The following is a 20,274-nucleotide window of genomic DNA, read 5'->3' on the forward strand; positions in this document are numbered from 1 at the left end:
CTGAAAAGAAATACTCAAGACATTGTCAGTGGATAGGAAATGTGTATTGGTTGTACCCATGGCTGGGATCATAATTCAGGCTACTTTCGATGCCAGCCCTGAATTCAGTCTTCAAGGCCTTGCTCTCTGTTTGTCTTATTTTCACATTTTATTTTGATGAATTTCAGACAGACATGGGACAGAGAAATTAGCAATATATTGCCTTGGGGCCTCTGCTTCTGAGCTGTGCAGAGCTATAGAGAGCAAGTCCTTTAAAGCACTTAAAGAACAAACAACAATAAATCTTTCTACAGCACCAACACTGGCTGATGGAGCATGGAGTCCAAAGCCCACTGCACACAGCTCATTTGTGGGAAAGGAATGGGTGTCAATATTTTGGCCACTTAAGTCTCAGTGTATGGGGTGAAAGGATGTTAGAAAGCTGTGCCTTTGGTATATACATACAATAGCAGTAAGGGCATCGGAAATCAATAGAGAGATTCATTACAATGACACCTTTTCTTTATTGACTTGAAACAATCTTGAAGGAGGAGCAAAGACACCATACACTGTGAAAAATACACTCACGTCCACCAAGTAAGTGTCCTGCACTCATTTAATCTGGGATGTATTGATTTAGTGGTGTATTTATTCACTTTTAGTGAGGAAAATTATCAGGAGAAATTCCAGTGAAAGTGTAAACTTTTTCCTGGTTTTAGTGCCAAAAAAACAACAATAGCCCTCCTTCTTGAACGGAATGTGATATGACAGACAGGAAAATTCATTTTTCCTAACTTTGATCCCATTCAAATAAGGGGGACAGTCTGTTCAGTCAACAGACACAGGTGTCAAGGAGAACAGATTTCCTGGATTTTGTTTCTGTGTAACCTACCAACAAATCATTCGGTCCCTTCAATCCAGTGTTTCTCAGGGAGGTATTGCTACTAACTTGATCTTTCCTCTCACTGAAACAGATTCAATTTGACCATGGTTAAGCTGCTGGTGCTCTGAGACCACTGCCTGTCATGCCATCCAAAATGGTCTAATTGTTTGTGCTACCCTGTCTGAATCCGTCTGTTGTCTCTTGTCTTATACTCAGACTGGAAGCTCTTTAGGGCAAGGACTGTCTTTTCATTCTGTTTTCACAGTGCCTAGCACAATGTGGTCTTGGGCCATGACTTGGGCTCCTAGGCACTGCTAGAAGAAATAAAGAACAAAAAGTTCTGACACATTTACTCACAAAAATACTGGTTTCCTTTGTGAATAACCCTATTGGAACTTCTTGCAGAATAAGGTACTACTCAATATGATGAAGGGTTTTAGAATATGATTGTGGTGGGGTGAGCACCCGCTCCAGCCCTGAAGGGGTTGGAAAAGCCCTGCAGAGGGCTGGAGCTCGGGAAAGGAGCAAAACCCTAACTGACTGGGGGAAGTGGCTGCAGCTGGGACCAAGCCCCAAACAGACTAACTGGGCCATATAAGAAGGCCATAGCAGCCAGAAGCTCAGGAGTCTCTCTCTGCTTGTAGAGAGGGAAGGGCCTGGCTGCTATAGAACTGAGCAGGATTCTGAGAGTAAAGCAGGGCTGGGGGAAGGCTAGAGGAGCTGGGGAGCTCCAGCCTGGAAAAAAACCCAGGCTGTGGGCCTAGCTGAGGGCCTAAGACCAGTACTGGGACTGCAGAGGGGCAGCCCAGCTATAGAGAGAGGCAGCAGGTCCCACCCAACCTTGCCTGTGATGAGTGACATATACTGAAGTCTGCCCCAGGGAGTGGGGCTAGATGGTGACTGGCAGTAGCCTTACACTGAGGTGAGGTGGGGTTAGTGGGTGGGGGTTACCCTGGGTGGAGAGACCTAGAGTGTGGGGGTACTGCTGGGGTGTGGGCAGCAACCCAGAGAAAGGGGCACTGGTGTCCTGGGAGGGGCACGGAAGCCAGTGGTAAGGTGGATCACCAGCCTGCAGGGAGCATTCCAGGATGCTGAAAGAGCTAATTCCCATGGACAACCAGCAGGAGGTGCCACAGGAGTGAGTCCACTCCCTTACAGTAATCCCAATATGATTCTGAAGTCTACCATTGGGAAAATTAATGTACATGCTAACTGTGGGTAAAGTGAACTGAGAGGCAAGGCAGATGAGATAATACTTTATTCGAGTAACTGCTGCTGGTAGAAGAGACAGAGACAAACTTTCCATCAACCAAGGCTGGTCCACACCTTGTCTCCTTCGTATCCTGGGAGCAAGACAGCTATCTCAACTGAAACATTCCTGGGTTTGCATTCAGTTCATTGGGATTTTGTAAATACAATGTGGGGAAACAGCAAACAATAAATGAAAAATAGAGCCACTTTGGTTTAGAGTGATGACAACTCACAGGCACTTTGCAAGAATGGGAAATGATAAATCTCTAATGGAATAAACAAACCCAGTCTCTGTTCTGTATGTGGAGCAAGTGCATTAGTCTTACAAATTTAACTTTTTCTTCTGATCACTGATCCAGCCTACAGGTCTCCATTTTACAAATAACTTGATTTTACTGTTCAATTGTATCTCCTTTGAATTCATCATGAAACTATTGAAACTAGAACATATTTGAAATATTGTGAACATTCTTTTAATTTTTTTTTAAACTTATGGACTCATTTGTTACTTTCTGCAAAGCTTAAAAAGGTTAGGAATGACAAACAGGTTGCTCTCAAATTATGTGTCTTTGCTGTGGTGGTAAAAAAATAAATAAAAAACATAGCAAAGGTTTTCAGCCCTACCAGGGTCATGTCCCTTTCTCTCTGCTGTGTCCATGTGATTATCTAAGACATTAATTAGGGCCAGATTGCAAAAGGTATTTGGGCACCTAATGGGATTTCCCAAAATATGTGAGCCCTAACTCACAATTGGAGTCAGTGAGTTTTGTTGCCGAGGTGGATTTGAAAATCCCACTAGACACCTTAATGTCTTTCAGAGTCAGGCCCTACCCCTAGAATGTGCCATGCCAATCACATGTCCACAGGAGATTTGAAGTATGAGACATTGAGCCACACTGAATAATACCTACTCAAAAAAATCACCCATTTCTCAAATACCAAGTAGTGTCTCAGCTGTAGCTCATCACAGCTCACCTGCCCCGGTTCCAGCTCCAGCGATCAGACACAATAAGGGGAATGAAAAACAAGGCATCTCCAAGCTGTGATTCTGCTCTGCCTTCCGCTGCCTGTGCTCCATAATTAACTCCCACCTCCTCCTTTCCCTGGCAGACTTTCACATCTCCCCTCACAAGCTCAACTCTACATGTGTTCCATGAACATACATTGCAAGTCTTAGCTTGAAGAGAAGGACTGGCTTTGCAACATCAGTTAGATGAATATGCACAGAATTGTGTTTGGCTGTCACGTTGCGAAATGGAGGGCATAGGAGTGTGTTGAGATACAAAACAGTGTCTGATTCATAGAGAATAATTGCGGGTAGGGGGTTGCAGGAAGGTAGAGGCTAGACTTTCCCCTTAATTCATTATTAAGTCTAATTATCTGCAATAACTAATGTAACTAAGAAAGCATAAACACATTTTAGAGCAGTATTTTTCTGAATGTGAAGCATTAAGACCACCAAAAATGACTAATTAAATGTACACAGATGCGCTAGAAATTCTTAAATTGTGACCAATATTGAACAATTATATTTAATGGAACTGTTTAGTAAGTACTTACTCCAAACAACAAGATAAATCAATGCAGTCTTCGAAAATCAAATATTTTATTTATTATTTTGTCTACAGCAATGCTGTCAAGGTATGATTCCCCACTCTGAACCTTAGCGTCCAAAAGATGGGGTACCTGCATGAATCCCTTCAAGCTTGATTACTAGCTTAGAAATGATAGAGCTGCCACCACCAAAAAATATAGTGTTTTGGGTCACTTTCTGGCCCCCAAACCCTTCCCTGAGGACCCCAAGACCCAAAACCCCTTCGGTCTCACAACAAAGGGAAATAAACCATTCCCCCCTCCTTTCTTCCTCCCAGATTCTCCCCTCCCTGGGTAACACTGGGAGATCCCTGTGATTCAATTCCTTGAATCTTAAAACAGAGAGGAAATTCACCTTCCCCCCCTTCTCTCCCCCTCCCAGAGTCTCCCTGAGAGAGAAACAGTGATCCTAACACAGAGAGAAATCAGGTTTTTCCTCCCCACTTCTCTCCCACCAATGCCCTGGCGAGTGCAGACCCCCTCCCCTTGGGTCTTACCCAAGAAATAAAAAAAATCAATCAAGTTCTTAAAAAGAAAAGCTTTTAATAAAAGAATGAAAAAAAGTAAAAATTGTCTCTGTAAAATCAAGATGGAATATGTTACAGGGTCTTTCAGCTTATAGACACTAGAGAGAATCCTCCCCCCAGCACAAATACAAGTTGCAGAAAACAGAGATACAATCCTTCCAGCGAAATACACATTTGCAAATAAAGAAAACAATCAAAAGACTAAACCGCCTTTCTAACTGGTACTTACTAAATTGAACAGAAGAGGCTGTTTCAGAAAATTGGAGAGTTTGTATACATGTCTGGTCCCTCTCAGAACCTACAGAGAACAAAAAAAAACCCAAAAGCACAAACAAAGGCTTCCCTCCACCAAGATTTGAAAATATCTTGTCTCCTGATTGGTCCTCTGGTCAGGTGTTCCAGGTTTACTGAGCTAGTTAACCCTTTACAGGTAAAAGAGACATGAACCCTTAACCATCTGTTTATGACAAATGCCATATAACCAATATATCTCCATGTTTCCATATACAATGTAGGTACTATGCGATGTGCATATTGAATTATATTGTATATTTACAAGCAGTTATTCTACTGAGGCTTTGCATATGTCATGTGATGCTCTACGTCTATTAAAGAGGATCATCAGGCTCAATAGGAGGAACATTTTCTGATATTACAGGTACATTTCTCTGTCATTATCCCACTTCAGCAGCATTAGTTGTATCTCCTTTCTTTATGTTAAATACTTCAGCTGTACATTTGGTGTTTACATTGTTACCATTTAACCAAACAACAGAATTTTCATAATCAACATAATCTTCAACTCCCTCTTTAAACATCAACAAATCGAGCCTTTGAATTCAATTTTTATTGCTCTTCTCTGAACTCAGTCCAGGGGCAGAGGATGAAGAGAACAGGGCTGTACAGGTGTCACTGAGTGCAGGGTGAGAAGGGGCTGGGGTGCACAAGTGCAATGAAGCTTGAAATATAGACAAGAGGATTCTGCTCATGATAGTGCAAAGATTTAAGAAAACTTGTGTCTAGGTGTAGAAAGATCACAGTCACTTTGGCTTTGTAAAGTTCCAATGTCTTCTCTGAGGCATATAAAAGTAAAAGAACATAAGAATGACCATACTGGGTCAGACCAAAAGTCCATCTAGCCGTATCCTGTCTTCTGACAGTGGCCATTGCCAGGTGCCCCAGAGGGAATGAACAGAACAGGTAATTATTAAGTGATCCATCTCCTGTTGACCAGTCCCAGCTTCTAGCACACAGAGGCTAGGGACACCATCTCTGCCCATCCAGGCTAATAACCATTGATGGACCTATCCTCCATGAATATATCTCATTATTCTTGAACCTTGTTATAGTCTTGGGCTTCTCAACTCCTCTGGCAAAGATTTCCCCAGGTTGACTGTGCATTGTGAGAAGAAATACTTTCCTTTGTTTGTTTTAAACCTGCTGCCTATTAATTTCATTTGGTGACCCCTAGTTCTTGTGTTATGGGAAGAAGTAAATAACACTTCTTTAATTCACTCTCTCCACAGCAGTTTCTCTCTTCTTTGTAACCATTTACCTTACCATTCCCCTTGTTCTTCCCTCTGTGGAATGTACCTGAGACAGAAAACATCCAACCAAACCATCCTGACTGAGTTCCTTCTCCAGGGTTTCTCTGACATCCGAGAGTTGCAAATTTTACATTTTGTGGTGTTTCTAGTAATGTATCTGACTGCTCTGATTGGGAATCTTCTCATCCTCATAGCTGTAGCTGTGGACCACCACCTGCACACCCCCATGTACTTCTTCTTGGGAAACTTATCCTTCCTAGACCTCTGTTACATCTTCGTCACCGTCCGCAAGTCCATGGCAAATTCCCTAACCAATGACAGACACATCTCTTTCTCTGGATGTGTTGCCCAAGTCTTCTTGGTGGTCACCTTTGTTATTAGTGAGATGACCCTGCTTGTGATCATGGCATACTACCGGTACGTTGCAATCTGCCATCCTCTTCATCACAGAGTCATCATGAATACAGACACCTGTGCCCAGATGGCAGCTAGTTCTTGGATTGGAAGTGCGATCTATGCAGCCTTTCACACTGGTAACACCTTTAGGTTGTCCTTTTGCCAGTCCAATGCAATTGGTCAGTTTTTCTGCTATATCCCGCAATTACTGAAGATCTCTTGCGCTGGTACTCACCCTAATGAAACTTTGCTTCTTGCCTGTGTTATATTCTTGTGTTTCATTTGCTTTGGTTTAGTTATTGTGTCTTACACTCACATCTTCTCCACTGTGCTAATGATCCCTTCAGCGCAGGGTAAGTCTAAATCCTTCTCAACCTACTTACCACACATGATTGTAGTTGATTTGTTTCTTAGCACCAGAATGTTTACGTACATGAAACCAAATTCAGGGTCTTCTACATGCTACAACCTGCTTGCTGCTGTTCTCTATACCGTGTTTCCTCCAGCCATGAACTCTCTTATCTACAGCCTGAGAAACAAGGAAATTAAAGAGGCTCTAAGGAAAAGAGGAGACATGAAGAAAAGATTATTTTTAATAACTCTCGGAAACTAAGCCTGTTTTAGTTTGAGGAGCCACAGGTTCAGAAGAAAGATTTAGCGAAGAGTGTAAGAATAACCAACAGTGAGCCGGCATTTGCCTGTAGACTTTGGGAGAGGGCAAATGGTAGAGTTACAAGTAGAGTTACATTCCCAGATAATGATTCAGAGAGAGACTCTGTAATCTCTTGTATGACAACATGGGAAGACAGGGGATCTCTACAATGTGGAGCACAGCGAGTCCACAACTGAGGTTGTCTTGATAGAAATACTGTCAAATTCCTGGACTGCCTGGGCTAGTTCTGACTGTTCCCTCATTGTGAGGTCTTGAAATTGAATTCTAAATTATTCTTGGAATTCAAGTTATGGGTCTTTTCCGTCCAAACCTGCCCTAGATCCCGCAACATCTGTTGACTCTAATTGTCTCCATGAGGAGATTTCAGGACTCCTAGTGTTTCTTCGGGTGCCATCTTTCCTGGGAGAATAGGTTGCATTTTTCATATTTCGCAGTGCAGTGAGCATGGATCAGGATTAACAGGAAGAAGAGCACTATGTAAATTCAAAAGCTAGTCTTTCACCAGTAGAAGTTGGTCAAATAAAAGATATTACCTCATCCACCTTGTCTCTGTAAGAAGGGATAAAGAGAGATATAGCTTGTATGGAGTAACCCAAGTGGCTCCAGTCTGTTACCATGGGATAACTAAGTACTAAAGGCCAGATAGTTGCAGGTATTTAGGAACCGAGTGGGACATTTAAAAGCATTCAGGTGCCTAATTCCCATTGATTTAAATGGCAGTTACGTGCTTAGATATTTTTGGAAATCCCACTAGGCACCTAAAGACTTAAAAATATGGCCCTAAGTCATTTCCATCTGAGAGCAGTTCAATGAGCCTGATGTCTCAGCTCTGATATGAACTCAGGAGGTATTCTCATAGAAATGAAAATGATGGACAATCAGCCATACTGGGTGGCCTTTGCCAGTCATTTTCCTAGAAACTCAAACACCACACAGTGCAGGACAGAATGCCTTGGGAGAGACTATATTCCTCTTTCAGCACTGGAAGTGATGTCTCCATAAGGGAGTTTGGGGGTCATGGGCAGGGCCATCTGGTGGAGCTGCCGTGGTCTGTGTTACATCTGATGTGTGGATACTGAGAGCACGTTCATCCTCCAGGGCTGTCAACTCAGCACAACAAAACCAAACAAAAAAATTAAAAAAAGAGCTAGAAAAAGCTTTAATTTAGTTGTCTGTCAGATAGTCATACATCAACATCCCCTCATTCACTAGAGTTGTTGCCCTTATTTTACTGCATCCTCAGAAGTGGCTGTGACCCTGGGGAGAAGAAACAGTCTAAAGTTTGGCAGAGAGTAAAGGGAGTGAATTATTCGTCCCACCCAGCTTTGCATGCCATTTGTTTTAGGGGAAAATGCTGCAGAAATGTTTGCTGTCTTGCCTTGGGTTCTGATTGCCAGTGCTTGAGACAAATTTTCTCCCTGGGAAATGGGCATTGGAGTTGGGATGAGATTCTTGGAAAAGGACATTCCCCTGTGTGCTCCGTGGTTCTCTTATTTGGGGACTTGAGCATATGTGTAAAAGTAAATCACCCTGAGAATATATCACTAGTTTCTCTCCCATTGGAAACCAATTTGTAAAGCTCCAGGCACCTACAACCACTTGGCAGCAGCGGGGATGGGGGAGAAGTGGTAGTGTCAGAATGGGACGCTGGTGTCAGAAGAAAGGGAAACAGCACTTTGAATTTCATTTCACTGTGGAAATGGTGAGGAGGAGGAGAAGGGAATGGGAGAAAAAGAAGAATAGAGGGGAAAGTTCATTGCTCTGGGATAGAATTTTCAAAGATTGGAGGTTCAGTTCCCAGTGAAGATAATTGGCGCTGTGGACTCAGCTCTCATAGGTCTCTTTGAAAAGCCCGGGCATCAGATGGCCATTCAAGTTCCTCTATTAACTTCCTTAACCGCAATTGTCAGTCCATTATCTGTGTACCAGGGTGCAGCTATGCATTACTCCTCAGGCGAAACTCCCATAGAAGATAATGCATGTTTCAGGTGACTAGAAAATGAGTAGGGGCTGCAGGTTGACTTATGCTCCAAAAACCTTAGAGTGACATCTATAGAGTTTTACAAACCACAGCAGCTTCAAAGCCCAGGTCTACAATCCAGCCGCAATCCAAGTCTTTATGTCTACATAGCTTTTCTTAGCACCTTAGTGTGACCCCTGTTACACTGAGTCTATAGATCCAGATTCAAATTTGCTTCCATACATTTTAACACAAGAGTACAACTATTACTTGGGATACTTGGGGGAAAATGTCCATCCTGAATTCTTTGAAGATTATGGTGAGGAATAATAACCTCCAGATCTGCAGATATGACCCCTATGAGGTTATAGACAACTACAAATTCTATCCTGAGTATGATAGAAACCCCTAAAATTACAGCTGATCAAAAATTTCCTGACACAAAGTTCAGAAAATGTGATTTCATCTCAACTGAAACTTTCCAGGGGAAAATTCCAGTCTCACTGATTGTTCACACTGTTGTTGTAGTTGCGTTGGGCCAAGAATATGAGAGAAACAGGGTATGTGGAAGGTAGAAAGTTTCAAGCTTCACAGAGCTCTTCTTCAGGTCTGGGGCAAGAAAGTAGAGTGTCTGAGCTAAATACAACTTGGGACCAATTGTTAAGCATATGTAGTAATCAGTATTGCCAACTCCAAATGTTCAAAAATTGTGAGTCAGTCTCCCCAAAAAACATATCAGCTTTAAAATAATGAGATTACATAAAAATAGAGTTGGTGTTTTTATTTGCTGTCTGCTTTTTAAGTCTTTAGAATGCACTGGGGTCACGGGTTGAAGCTCTCCCCACAGCCACACATACTTTTTCCTTTAAGAATGAAGGCTGAAGTCATCATAGATCCACTTGACTCCAGGAGATGGGGCTTTAAGGAAAACACTAATGATCATGAGATAAGACAAAATCATGAGATCTGGCAACACAGGATAATGCATGTTGGAGGAGGCCACTTGAAATGAAAAGGAAATTTGGGGATTAGATTGTTATGCATAAGGTGAATAATTAAGGGTTCTGTTGCAAATTTTTGTAATGAGCCATAAAGTCAGTGTCCCTGTTCAGTTCAGGACCCAGGCTCTCCCACTACCATTACATCCCCACTGACTGTCCAAGCAGGGCTGCCCAGAGGGGGGCAAGCGGGGAAATTTGCCCCAGGTCCCAGGCCCCATAGGTGCCCCCACTAGAGTTTTTCAGGGGCCCTGGAGCAGGGTCCTTCACTCAGTCCAGGGGCCCTGGAAAACTCTTGTGGGGCCCGGGCCCCAGAGCTTCTTCCCCTCTGGGTCTTTGGTGGCAATTTGGCAGTAGGGGGGGGTCCTTCTGCTCTGGGACCCACCGCTGAAGTGCCTCAAAGACCCACGGCTGGGGGACCTTCCACCCCAGGACCCGCCACCAAAGTGCTGGGTCTTCAGCAGCAATTTGGCAGCGGGGGCCCCCTGCCGCCAAAGACCCCAGGCCCCCTGAATCCTCTGGGCTGCCCTGGCTCTATGCAATGCTCAGTGAGCAAGAGTATGAAAAGGAAAGATTCTCCCCCTCCGTAGTGCTTGTAACAGGATAATGCACAGAGTGAAGCGCTCTGAGAGGAGAAGCAAAGGTCCTGAGCTCATCCAGGGAGTCTGCAGGAGAAGCAGGAATTGAACTCAGAACTCATGACACACAAGCTCAGGCTAGCCCATCTGCTGATGAACGAACAAAGTTGATTGCATCTCATGGTGCCTTTCACTAGGGTGCTCCACTCTGACCCAACAGACATGGCAGTGGGAAGAAGCTGCATCCTTACTTATATGAACACAGGAAAATGAGGCCTTGCATAAGTTTTTCAAAGTGATTAGTGATTTGTGGTCCCTCAAGTTGGGCACACAAAATAATGGGACACTTTGAAATGAGCCTGATTTTCAGGACAGATCCTCAGCACTTTCTAAGTATCAAGACCCTTTAAGGAGTCTCAAGTTGGACACCTAAAATCTCCAGTCACTTATGAAATTTTAGGCCAATGTGCTAAAAAAAACCCTGGCTTATTTTGGGTGGTCTGTATTAAGTTCCTTTTGAGCATGAGAACATACCGCCCAAAGTTGTCTGTTATTTACAAACATTTACATCAAGATGGGCAAGTCCTTGATGCAACTTGGAGAATGGTTTCCCTCATTTAGGAGCAGAAAGGCGCCCTCTAGGGAGAGGCTGAAATGCAGTGAAGAGTGTGATGGGGTAGAGAGATGGGAATAGTGGATTTAGTGTAGATACAGAGATCCTGGTAAGAATCCTAGTGCCATAAAAAAATAGGTCAAGATGTGGAATAGTGAAGAATCAGTGAGTTCATTCTACATTGGAGTAATATTAATCAGTTTTCTATTTTTACATTCTGCAGCATGTTATTTCAGCTATGATTCCATAGCACACGGCAGAATCAATTACATATTTCTCCAGAGGCCCATGGGGGCAATGACATTTTGGGGACTAATTCAACCCAGTGAGGGCCTAGGACACCTCTGCCCTGCAACCTTGAGTGCCTTACAATGCCCTGCTGATGTAGCTCCCACCTAGGCTGCTCACAAAATAGCCACTTGCATGCAAGTCACACCCCATGGGTCTGTGTATAGCTGCACTCTGCCACACAACCTGGCTTACGCCAGCCTTAGTTACCACATGGTGGGTGACCCCAATATGCTCCCAGTCCTGAACTTCCCACCTGCTAAAACTGTGTATTCTGTACTGCATTGTCCAGCCCTCTCCCAGACAGTTCAGATAAGAAAGGTCTGTTGTCCCAGTAAGGGAATATACAACAATCTGCAGTCTGGTGTGGAGGGAGGATTGTAAAGGGTGTACACTTAGAGCACTGCAGCATCACAGCTGCATCAGCGTAGCTGCATAAGTGTTCCACTTAGCAAAGATGCTACCTAAGCCAACAGGATAGCTTCTCCCATCAGCACAGGTACTCTGCCTCCCTGAGAGATGGAAGCTATGTCAACAGGAGAAATCCACAACCCTGAGCGATGTAGTTGTATAGACATAAGTTTGTCCAGTAGACCAAACCTCAGATGCAGATCTGTTTATGCCAACCCCCGTTCCTTGCCAAAGAATGGCCACTTGATAGGGGATGGCTCATCAGTTTTGATGACACCTGGCCAGGTGTCAGCTTGTTCTTGGTCTTTGAGAAACAGCTCTAGTGTATAGCCACCTGACCGTGCCTCCACATAGGAGCCACAGGGCTGTAACCCCCTTCTGCACCCCAAATCCCTCTTCTCCAGCCCCACATCAGAGCCCACACCCCCAGCCAAAGCCCTCACCCCCCAATACACCCCAATGCCCTGTCCCATCCTGGAACTCCCTTCCACACCCTAAACCACTCATTTCTGGCCCTACCCCAGAACCCACACCCCCGGCCCTGAGCCCATATCTCCTCCCACACCCCAACCTCCTGCCTCAGCCAGAGCCCACTTCCATACTCTGAACCCTATGGCTATACCCCTCATGCCATAGCCTCCTCTTTCACCACAAACCCATCATTCTGGGCCGCACCCCAAAGCCTCCACCCCTAGCTGGAGCCCTCACCCCCTCCTGCATCCCAATCCACTGCCTCAGCTCTGTGAAAATGAGTGAGTGACTGAGGGTGGGGAGAGCGAGAAACAGGGGGAGGGGTGATGGAGTGAGTGGTGGGCGGGGCCTCTGAAGAGGGGCAGGGTCGTGGAGGAGGGGCGGGCAAGAGTGTTCAGTTTTGTGCTAGTAGAAAGTTGGAACATTTCTGTCAGTAGATAGCAAATACATGTTTATTTTACTCATGACTGGGATTATAACTCAGGATGCTTGGGGTACAAGCCCTGAGTTCAGTCCTCTAGACCTTGGTCTCTGTCTTTGTTCGCACTTTATTTTAATGAACTGCAATAACACATGGGATGGAGAAGTTAGATTTTGCCCTGGGGCCTCTGCTTGGGGCCTTGCTCTGTGCAGGGCTCTGGAGAGCATGTCCCATAGTCCCTGGAAGAATAGACCTGGATAAATCTCCTTCCTCAGCCCCAGGAATTTTTTACTGATAGTAGAGGTGTGATGACAGATTTTTTTTATTGACCGTGAGGTTGGAGGAGGAAAGACACCATATATTGGAAGAAATCCACATACATCAGCACAGTAAGTGTCCTGCACTCCTTGAATCTTGGCTGTATTAATTTGTTGGAAATTTATTTAATTTCAATGAGGAAAATTAACAGACAAATTCCAGTGAATACGTAAACTATTTCCTGTTTTTACTGCTAAAAGAAAATCACTTTCTTAAACGAGATGCATTCCTTTAAAATCATTATTTTTATTGCATGTTTGATCTTTGGCATTATAACTATAATTACAATTCTCTGAAGTGGAAGATGTATCTCTCGCTCTCTCACTCTCTCTTTTTCTCTCTCTATCTGTACTTGTGTGTTGGGATAGGACAGGGTGTCCCATTCACGTGAATAATTTGATGATTTTTCTCCAGGACGATACAGAACACACTTTCCCCTTAACTCATCATCTCCTTGCTTTTAAGTTTTGTGTTGGTTAAATTGGGATTAATTGTCTGAAGTAATTAATGTACCCCTTAAAAAAATGCACAAATTGCAGCATTACTATTAAAATAACATGAAGCATTAAGACCACAGGAAATTAGTCATTAAATCAATTTATGCACATGTACTCTAACAGTCTGAAATTATTCTGACCTGTATTGAACCATTAAAATTTAGTATACACCTTTTAAGAGCAACTTTAACTAGGAACAAAAAGACATATCAGTTCACTCTCTCAACATCAATATTTTATTATATATTTGATCCGCAGCAATGCTCAGATGTACAATATAATTCAATATCTGCATCACATATTTCCTACTTTGCATATGGAAACATGCAGACATATAGCAGAAATTTACCATTGATTTTGTCTCCTCTGGTGCTGAGCGTGCCCATGCTCTAAGTCTATTTTAGAGGCTCATGGGCCTCAATATCAGGTTTTGTTTTCTGATATAGACTCATAGATTCTAGGACTGGAAGGGACCTCGAGAGGTCATCGAGTCCAGTCCCCTGCCCTCATGGCAGGACCAAATACTGTCTAGACCATCCCTAATAGACATTTATCTAACCTACTCTTAAATATCTTCAGAGATGGAGATTCCACAACTTCCCTAGGCAATCTATTCCAGTGTTTAACTACCCTGACAGTTAGGAACTTTTTCCTGATGTCCAACCTAAATCTCCCTTGCTGCAGTTTAAGCCCATTGCTTCTTGTTCTATCATTAGAGGCTAAGGTGAACAAGTTTTCTCCCTCCTCCTGATGACACCCTTTTAGATACCTGAAAACTGCTATCATGTCCCCTCTCAGTTTTCTCTTTTCCAAACTAAACAAACCCAATTGTTTCAGCCTTTCTTCATAGGTCATGTTCTCAAGACCTTTAATCATTCTTGTTGCTCTTCTCTGGACCCTCTCCAATTTCTCCACATCTTTCTTGAAATGTGGTGCCCAGAACTGGACACAATACTCCAGTTGAGGCCTAACCAGCGCAGAGTAAAGAGGAAGAATGACTTCTCGTGTCTTGTTTACAACACACCTGTTAATGCATCCCAGAATCACGTTTGCTTTTTTTGCAACAGTATCACACTGTTGACTCATATTAAGCTTGTGGTCCACTATGACCCCTAGATCTCTTTCTGCCATACTCCTTCCTAGACAGTCTCTTCCCATTCTGTATGTGTGAAAGTGATTGTTCCTTCCTAAGTGGAGCACTTTGCATTTATCTTTATTGAACTTCATCCTGTTTACCTCAGACCATTTCTCCAGTTTGTCCAGATCATTTTGAGTTTTGACCCTGTCCTCCAAAGCAGTTGCAATCCCTCCCAGTTTGGTATCATCTGCAAACTTAATAAGCATACTTTCTATGCCAACATCTAAATCGTTGATGAAGATATTGAACAGAGCCGGTCCCAAAACAGACCCCTGCGGAACCCCACTTGTTATACCTTTCCAGCAGAATTGGGAGCCATTAATAACTACTCTCTGAGTACGGTTATCCAGCCAGTTATGCACCCACCTTATAGTAGCCCCATCTAAATTGTACTTTCTTAGTTTATCTATAAGAATATCATGCGAGACCGTAGATAAACTAGGAAAGTATATTCCTACTACATTTCCCTGTCTTAATTCTGTCCCATCAGTTCTACTTGTCCCTCCTTTCTTTGTGTTAAATAGTTCATCTTCCTGTTTGATGTTCACATTCTGAAGTTACTATTTACTACACATTTCAGTTTTCTAAATTTTCTTCCTAAATCAACAAATACAGTCTTCAAGTTCATTTTTTATTGCTCATCTCTGAACTGAGTCCATGTTTCCAAAATATTTTTGTCACTGAGTTGTCAAGAGGACTATTAATTTCACTGCATTGGGTTGTACCCGAGGAATTGGCCTGAAGCTATAAACAGCTAAAACACATGGAACAAATATTGAAAATCCTATTGCTTCATATTTCACAAACAATACTGGACATGATATAAGAAAATGGCCTAGAGGTAGAACCCAGGAAGATGGATTAGATGATCTAATAGATTTTTCCATCCTTTACTTCTCTGAATCGTTGATTAAGATCACACTTCAGTTTTCTAAATTTTCTTCCTAAATCAACAAATACAGTCTTCAAATTCATTTTTTATTGCTCATCTCTGAACTCAGTCCATGTTTCCAAAATATTTCTGACACTGAGTTGCCAAGAGGACTATTAATTTCTCTGCATTGGGTTGTACCAGAGGAATTGGCCTGAAGCTATAAACAGCTAAAACACATGGAACAAATATTGAAAATCCTATTGCTTCATATTTCACAAACAACACTGGACATGATATAAGAAAATGGTCTAGAGGTAGAACCCAGGAAGATGGATTAGATGGTCTAATAGATTTTTCCATCCTTTACTTCTCTGAATCGTTGATTAACATCATAAAGAGACAAAGTACCAAGTCTTCCATGTGGGATACAATGCCTGAAGAGATACACAGATATTCTTCATTGAGGCATATCTTTGTCTGTAAAAATATAGACTGAGATTTTCAAAGTCATCTAATGGATTTGGATGATCAATTATTAATGATAATGCAGAATGGACTTCTAAACCTCTTTAGCCACTTCGAAAATCTCAACTTTGGTCACACAGATGTCACTGAGGGCAGAAAATGAATGGAGTTGTGTGGGATAGAGTGTTGTTATAAACAGATAGTAGGAGTTAATAGAACAGAAGTACTTTATATCTCTTTTGCTTGTAAAGGGTTAACAAGTTCTGTAAGTCTGGCTGTCAACTGACCAGAAGACCAATCAGGGGACAGGATATTTTCAAATCTTGAAGGAGGGAAGTTTTTGTGTGTGCTGTTAGATTTTGGTTGCTGTTCACTCTGGGGGCTCAGAGGGATCAGACGTGCAACCAGATTTCTCTCCAATCTCTCCGATACAGGCTCTTATAAGTTCAGAATAGTGAGTACTAGGTAGATAAAGCAAGTTAGGCTTATGTTTGTTTTCTTTATTTGCAAATGTGTATTTGGTTGGAAGGAGTTCAAATTGGTATTTTGCTGAAAAGATTTTAATTTGTACTTGTATTCTTAGGCTGGAAGGGTATTCCCAGTGTCTATAGCTGAAAGACCCTGTACCTATTCCATTTTTTAAATTTACAAAGATAATTTTAACTGTTTTTTCTCTCTTTAATTAAGAGCTTTAATTACGAACTTGATTGTTTTTTTTATTCTGGTGAGACCCCAGGGGACTGGGTCTGGATTCACCAGGGAATTGGTGGGGAGAAAGGAGGGAAGGAAGAGAGAGAGGTTAATTTTCTCTCTCTGTGTTAGGATTACTTTCTCTCTCAGGGAGAGTCTGGCAGGGGGAGAGAGAAGGAGGGGGAAAGGTGAATTTTCCTCTCTGTTTTAAGATTCAAGGAGTTTGAATCACAGTAATCTTCCAGGGTAACCCAAGGAGGGGAAGCCTGGGAGAGGCAATGGTGAGGGAAAGGGTTTACTTTCCTTGTGTTAAGATCCAGAGGGTCTGGGTCTTGGGGGTTCCCGGGCAAGATTTTGGGGGGACCAGAGTGTACCAGGCACTGGAATTCCTGGTTGGTGGCAGCGCTACAGATTCTAAGCTGGTAATTGAGCTTAGAGTAATTCATGCTGGTACCCCATCTTTTGGACGCTAAGGTTCAGAGTGGGGAATTATACCATGACAAGTGTAAAATAAGTGTTTAGCATTTTTGTCACTAGGGGAGGAATTTGAAGGCAGCTGGGTTGCACAGATGTCAGTAGGTGTGGGATTTAAAAGTGTGATACATCAGGTGTAAGTGAGGGCAAAACTGTGCTTGTATTTGAAACTTAGCTAAGAATGCTGTTGCTGAAGCATATAAATGAACCAGAAGACCATACATGCTAATCTACTATAGCTGTGTTGCTTCTACAATTTTAACAGGAAAAGAAATAATATAACTCATTTTGGTCAGTAGAGTCAGCAGATATAATTTGGAATATATACAGTTAGTCTATTGAATAAAAGATACATTTTCTAAACAGTCATCTTTCAAAATAAAACCTCCTCTTAACCAAAATAAAAAATGTACATCCATATAGCAAGTAAAATTAATGGAGAGTCCATTTGTAGTTCTTCAGTCCCCTGTATCTTCTGTGCTACGCAATATGTATAACCAGTTTATCTTCTTCTTTCTTTCTTTCCATGTCCATTCCTCTACAGAGTGTGTCCCAGGCAAGAAATGTCCAACCAAACCACCCTGACCGAGTTTCTTCTCCTGGGGTTTTTTGATGTCCGGGAGCTGCAGATTCTACATTTTGTGGTATTTCTAGTCATTTACCTGGCAGCCCTGGTGGGGAATCTGGCCATCATCATGGTTGTAGCCCTCAACCACCAACTTCACACCCCTATGTATTTCTTCCTTGGAAACTTGTCCTTCCTAGATCTCTGCTACATCTCTGTCACAGTCCCTAAATCCATGGCCAATTCCTTAACCAACACCAGTATGATTTCTTTCTCTGGTTGTGTTGCTCAAGTCTTTTTGGTTATCACCTTAGCTTTTGCAGAGATGATTCTTCTCGTGGTCATGGCGTATGACCGCTATGTTGCTATCTGTCGTCCTCTACATTACAATGTGATCATGAGCAAGACAATGTGTGCCCAGATGGCGTCTGGGTGCTGGATCAGTGCTGTCCTCTATTCGGTGATGCACACGGGTAACACATTTAGGTTACCTTTCTGCCACTCCAATGTTATTGGGCAGTTCTTCTGCAATATCCCACAGCTACTAAAGATCTCTTGCTACGATACATCAGCTAATGAAATTTTGGTTATTGTCTGTGTTTTATTTTTTGGTTTCCTTTTTGTTGTTTCAATATTTGTATCCTATATTCACATCTTCTCCACCATTCTAAGAATCCCTTCCACACAGGGCAAGTACAAAACCTTCTCCACCTGCCTGCCCCACCTGATTGTATTTTCGTTATTTATGAGCACCACAATGTTCACCTACATGAGACCAAAGTCAATGTCCTCACTGTATCAGGAGCTGCTGGCTGCGGTGTTTTACTCTGTGGTGCCACCACTGTTGAATTGGATGATTTATAGCCTGAGAAATAAGGAGATAAAAGATGCCCTGGGGAAAATGCTACATAGGGTAGTCTTGATCAAAAATTAATCATGAAACCATGTCAAGGCAGCAGCATGTGCAGTGACAGCAAATCCAGGCAAGGCTTCCTCTAGCTCTCCACAGCCAGAAGGATGGCAGAGGTGCATTAAATTAAATTTTCAGGTAGTGTTCATTTCTCATCACGGTCTAGTGCACACTTTTGTTTTCAAACCCCATCACTTGGAGCAAGAGCTTACACACTCACAAGACATTATCGCTTCATTATAGCCTGAAATATCCCATGGCTGAGTGTTGGGAATTGCAAGTTTCTTCATGCAATATTGAAGCTTGAATAATATTGAATAATAAAGCCATTACCATATTTCAGTAATGAAATAATCTATGCTGGCAAATGTGTCTAGGGCTTTAGTACCCCTAACTGTCATTGATACACCTGCAAAAGTTTCTAATGTATGTGATTCTGTATGATTGAAGTATGACATTTGTATCGTTGATATTGCCACTGTTTTACAGTACAACGTATCTTGTGTAAAGTATATTATGTACCATGTCAATAGAAAAGTTATGATTTGCTAAATAAGATTATCGTATTTAAATCCAGGTATCATCACTGTATCTAAAGTTATGAATATTGGTTATACATCTGTGTCTCAAATGCATTTGTTCCTGGGGTAACACTCTGTCAAGGTATAATTCCCCTCTCTGAACCTTAGCGTCCAAAAGATTGGGTACCAGCATGAATTCCTCTAAGCTCAATTACCAGCTTAGAACCTGTAGCGCTGCCACCAACCAGGAATTCCAGTTCCTGGTACACTCTGGTCCCCCCAAAACCTTGCCTGGGGACCCCCAAGACCCAGTCCCTCTGGATCTTAACACAAGGAAAGTAAACCCTTTCCCTCACCGTTGCCTCTCCCAGGCTTCTCCTCCCTGGGTTACCCTAGAAGATCACTGTGATTCAAACTCCTTGAATCTTGAAACAGAGAGGAAAATTCACCTTTCCCCCTCCTTCTCTCTCCCCTGGGGTCTCACCAGAATAAAAAACAATCAGGTTCTTAAACAAGAAAAGCTTTTAATTAAAGAAAGAAAAAACAATAAAAATTATCTTTGTAAATTTAAGATGGAATAAGTACAGGGTCTTTCAGCTATAGACACCGGGAATACCCTTCCAGCCTAAGTATTCAAGTACAAATTAAAATCCTTTCAGCAAAATATAAATTTGAACTCCTTCCAACAAAATACCAATTTGAACTCCTTCCAACCAAATACACATTTGCAAATAAAGAAAACAAACATAAGCCTAACTCGCTTTATCTACCTAGTACTCACTATTCTGAACTTATAAGAGCCTGTATCGGAGAGATTGGAGAGAAACCTGGTTGCACATCTGGTCCCTCTGAGCCCCCAAAATGAACAACAACCAAAAACTAACAGCACACACAAAAACTTCCCTCCCTCAAGATTTGAAAGTATCCTGTCCCCTGATTGGTCCTCTGGTCAGGTGACAGCCTGGCTCCCTGATCTTGTTAACCCTTTACTGGCAAAAGAGAGATGAAGTACTTCTGTTCTATTAACTCTTACTTATCTGTTTATGACACACTCACATCCAGTTTCACCAGTCCATTGTTAATGGACTATTCAAGCTTGATGGCTTCCTAAAGGCACTTCACTCTAACAGTGGGCCAGAGAAGAAACTCATCTCTCCTCTTAAGCTTTCCTGTGGATACCTCAGCCGCAATACGGATAATGGCTGGTTCTGTGAGTCACCAAAACACGTAAGG

At 42.5% G+C, this 20,274-nt stretch overlaps 2 protein-coding genes across 2 annotated transcripts; both read left to right on the forward strand.

Moving 5' to 3' along the window:
* The first annotated feature begins 1,755 nt into the window (after positions 1 to 1,755).
* On the forward strand, positions 1,756 to 6,789 carry LOC127040945 (olfactory receptor 14A16-like). The gene is made up of 2 exons (XM_050935476.1): positions 1,756 to 1,777; positions 5,819 to 6,789. Exons 1-2 carry the CDS (start codon positions 1,756 to 1,758, stop codon positions 6,787 to 6,789), a joined length of 993 nt encoding a protein of 330 aa, XP_050791433.1.
* A 10,816-nt stretch (positions 6,790 to 17,605) lies between these two features.
* Positions 17,606 to 18,544, forward strand: LOC127040951 (olfactory receptor 14A16-like). The gene has a single exon (XM_050935482.1). The coding sequence runs from the start codon at positions 17,609 to 17,611 to the stop codon at positions 18,542 to 18,544; it is 936 nt and encodes a 311-aa protein (XP_050791439.1). The 5' UTR covers positions 17,606 to 17,608.
* Positions 18,545 to 20,274: the final 1,730 nt, after the last annotated feature.

The sequence above is a fragment of the Gopherus flavomarginatus genome, assembly GCF_025201925.1.
Source record: "Gopherus flavomarginatus isolate rGopFla2 chromosome 11 unlocalized genomic scaffold, rGopFla2.mat.asm SUPER_11_unloc_2, whole genome shotgun sequence".
In the NCBI taxonomy this organism is placed as follows: domain Eukaryota; kingdom Metazoa; phylum Chordata; order Testudines; family Testudinidae; genus Gopherus; species Gopherus flavomarginatus.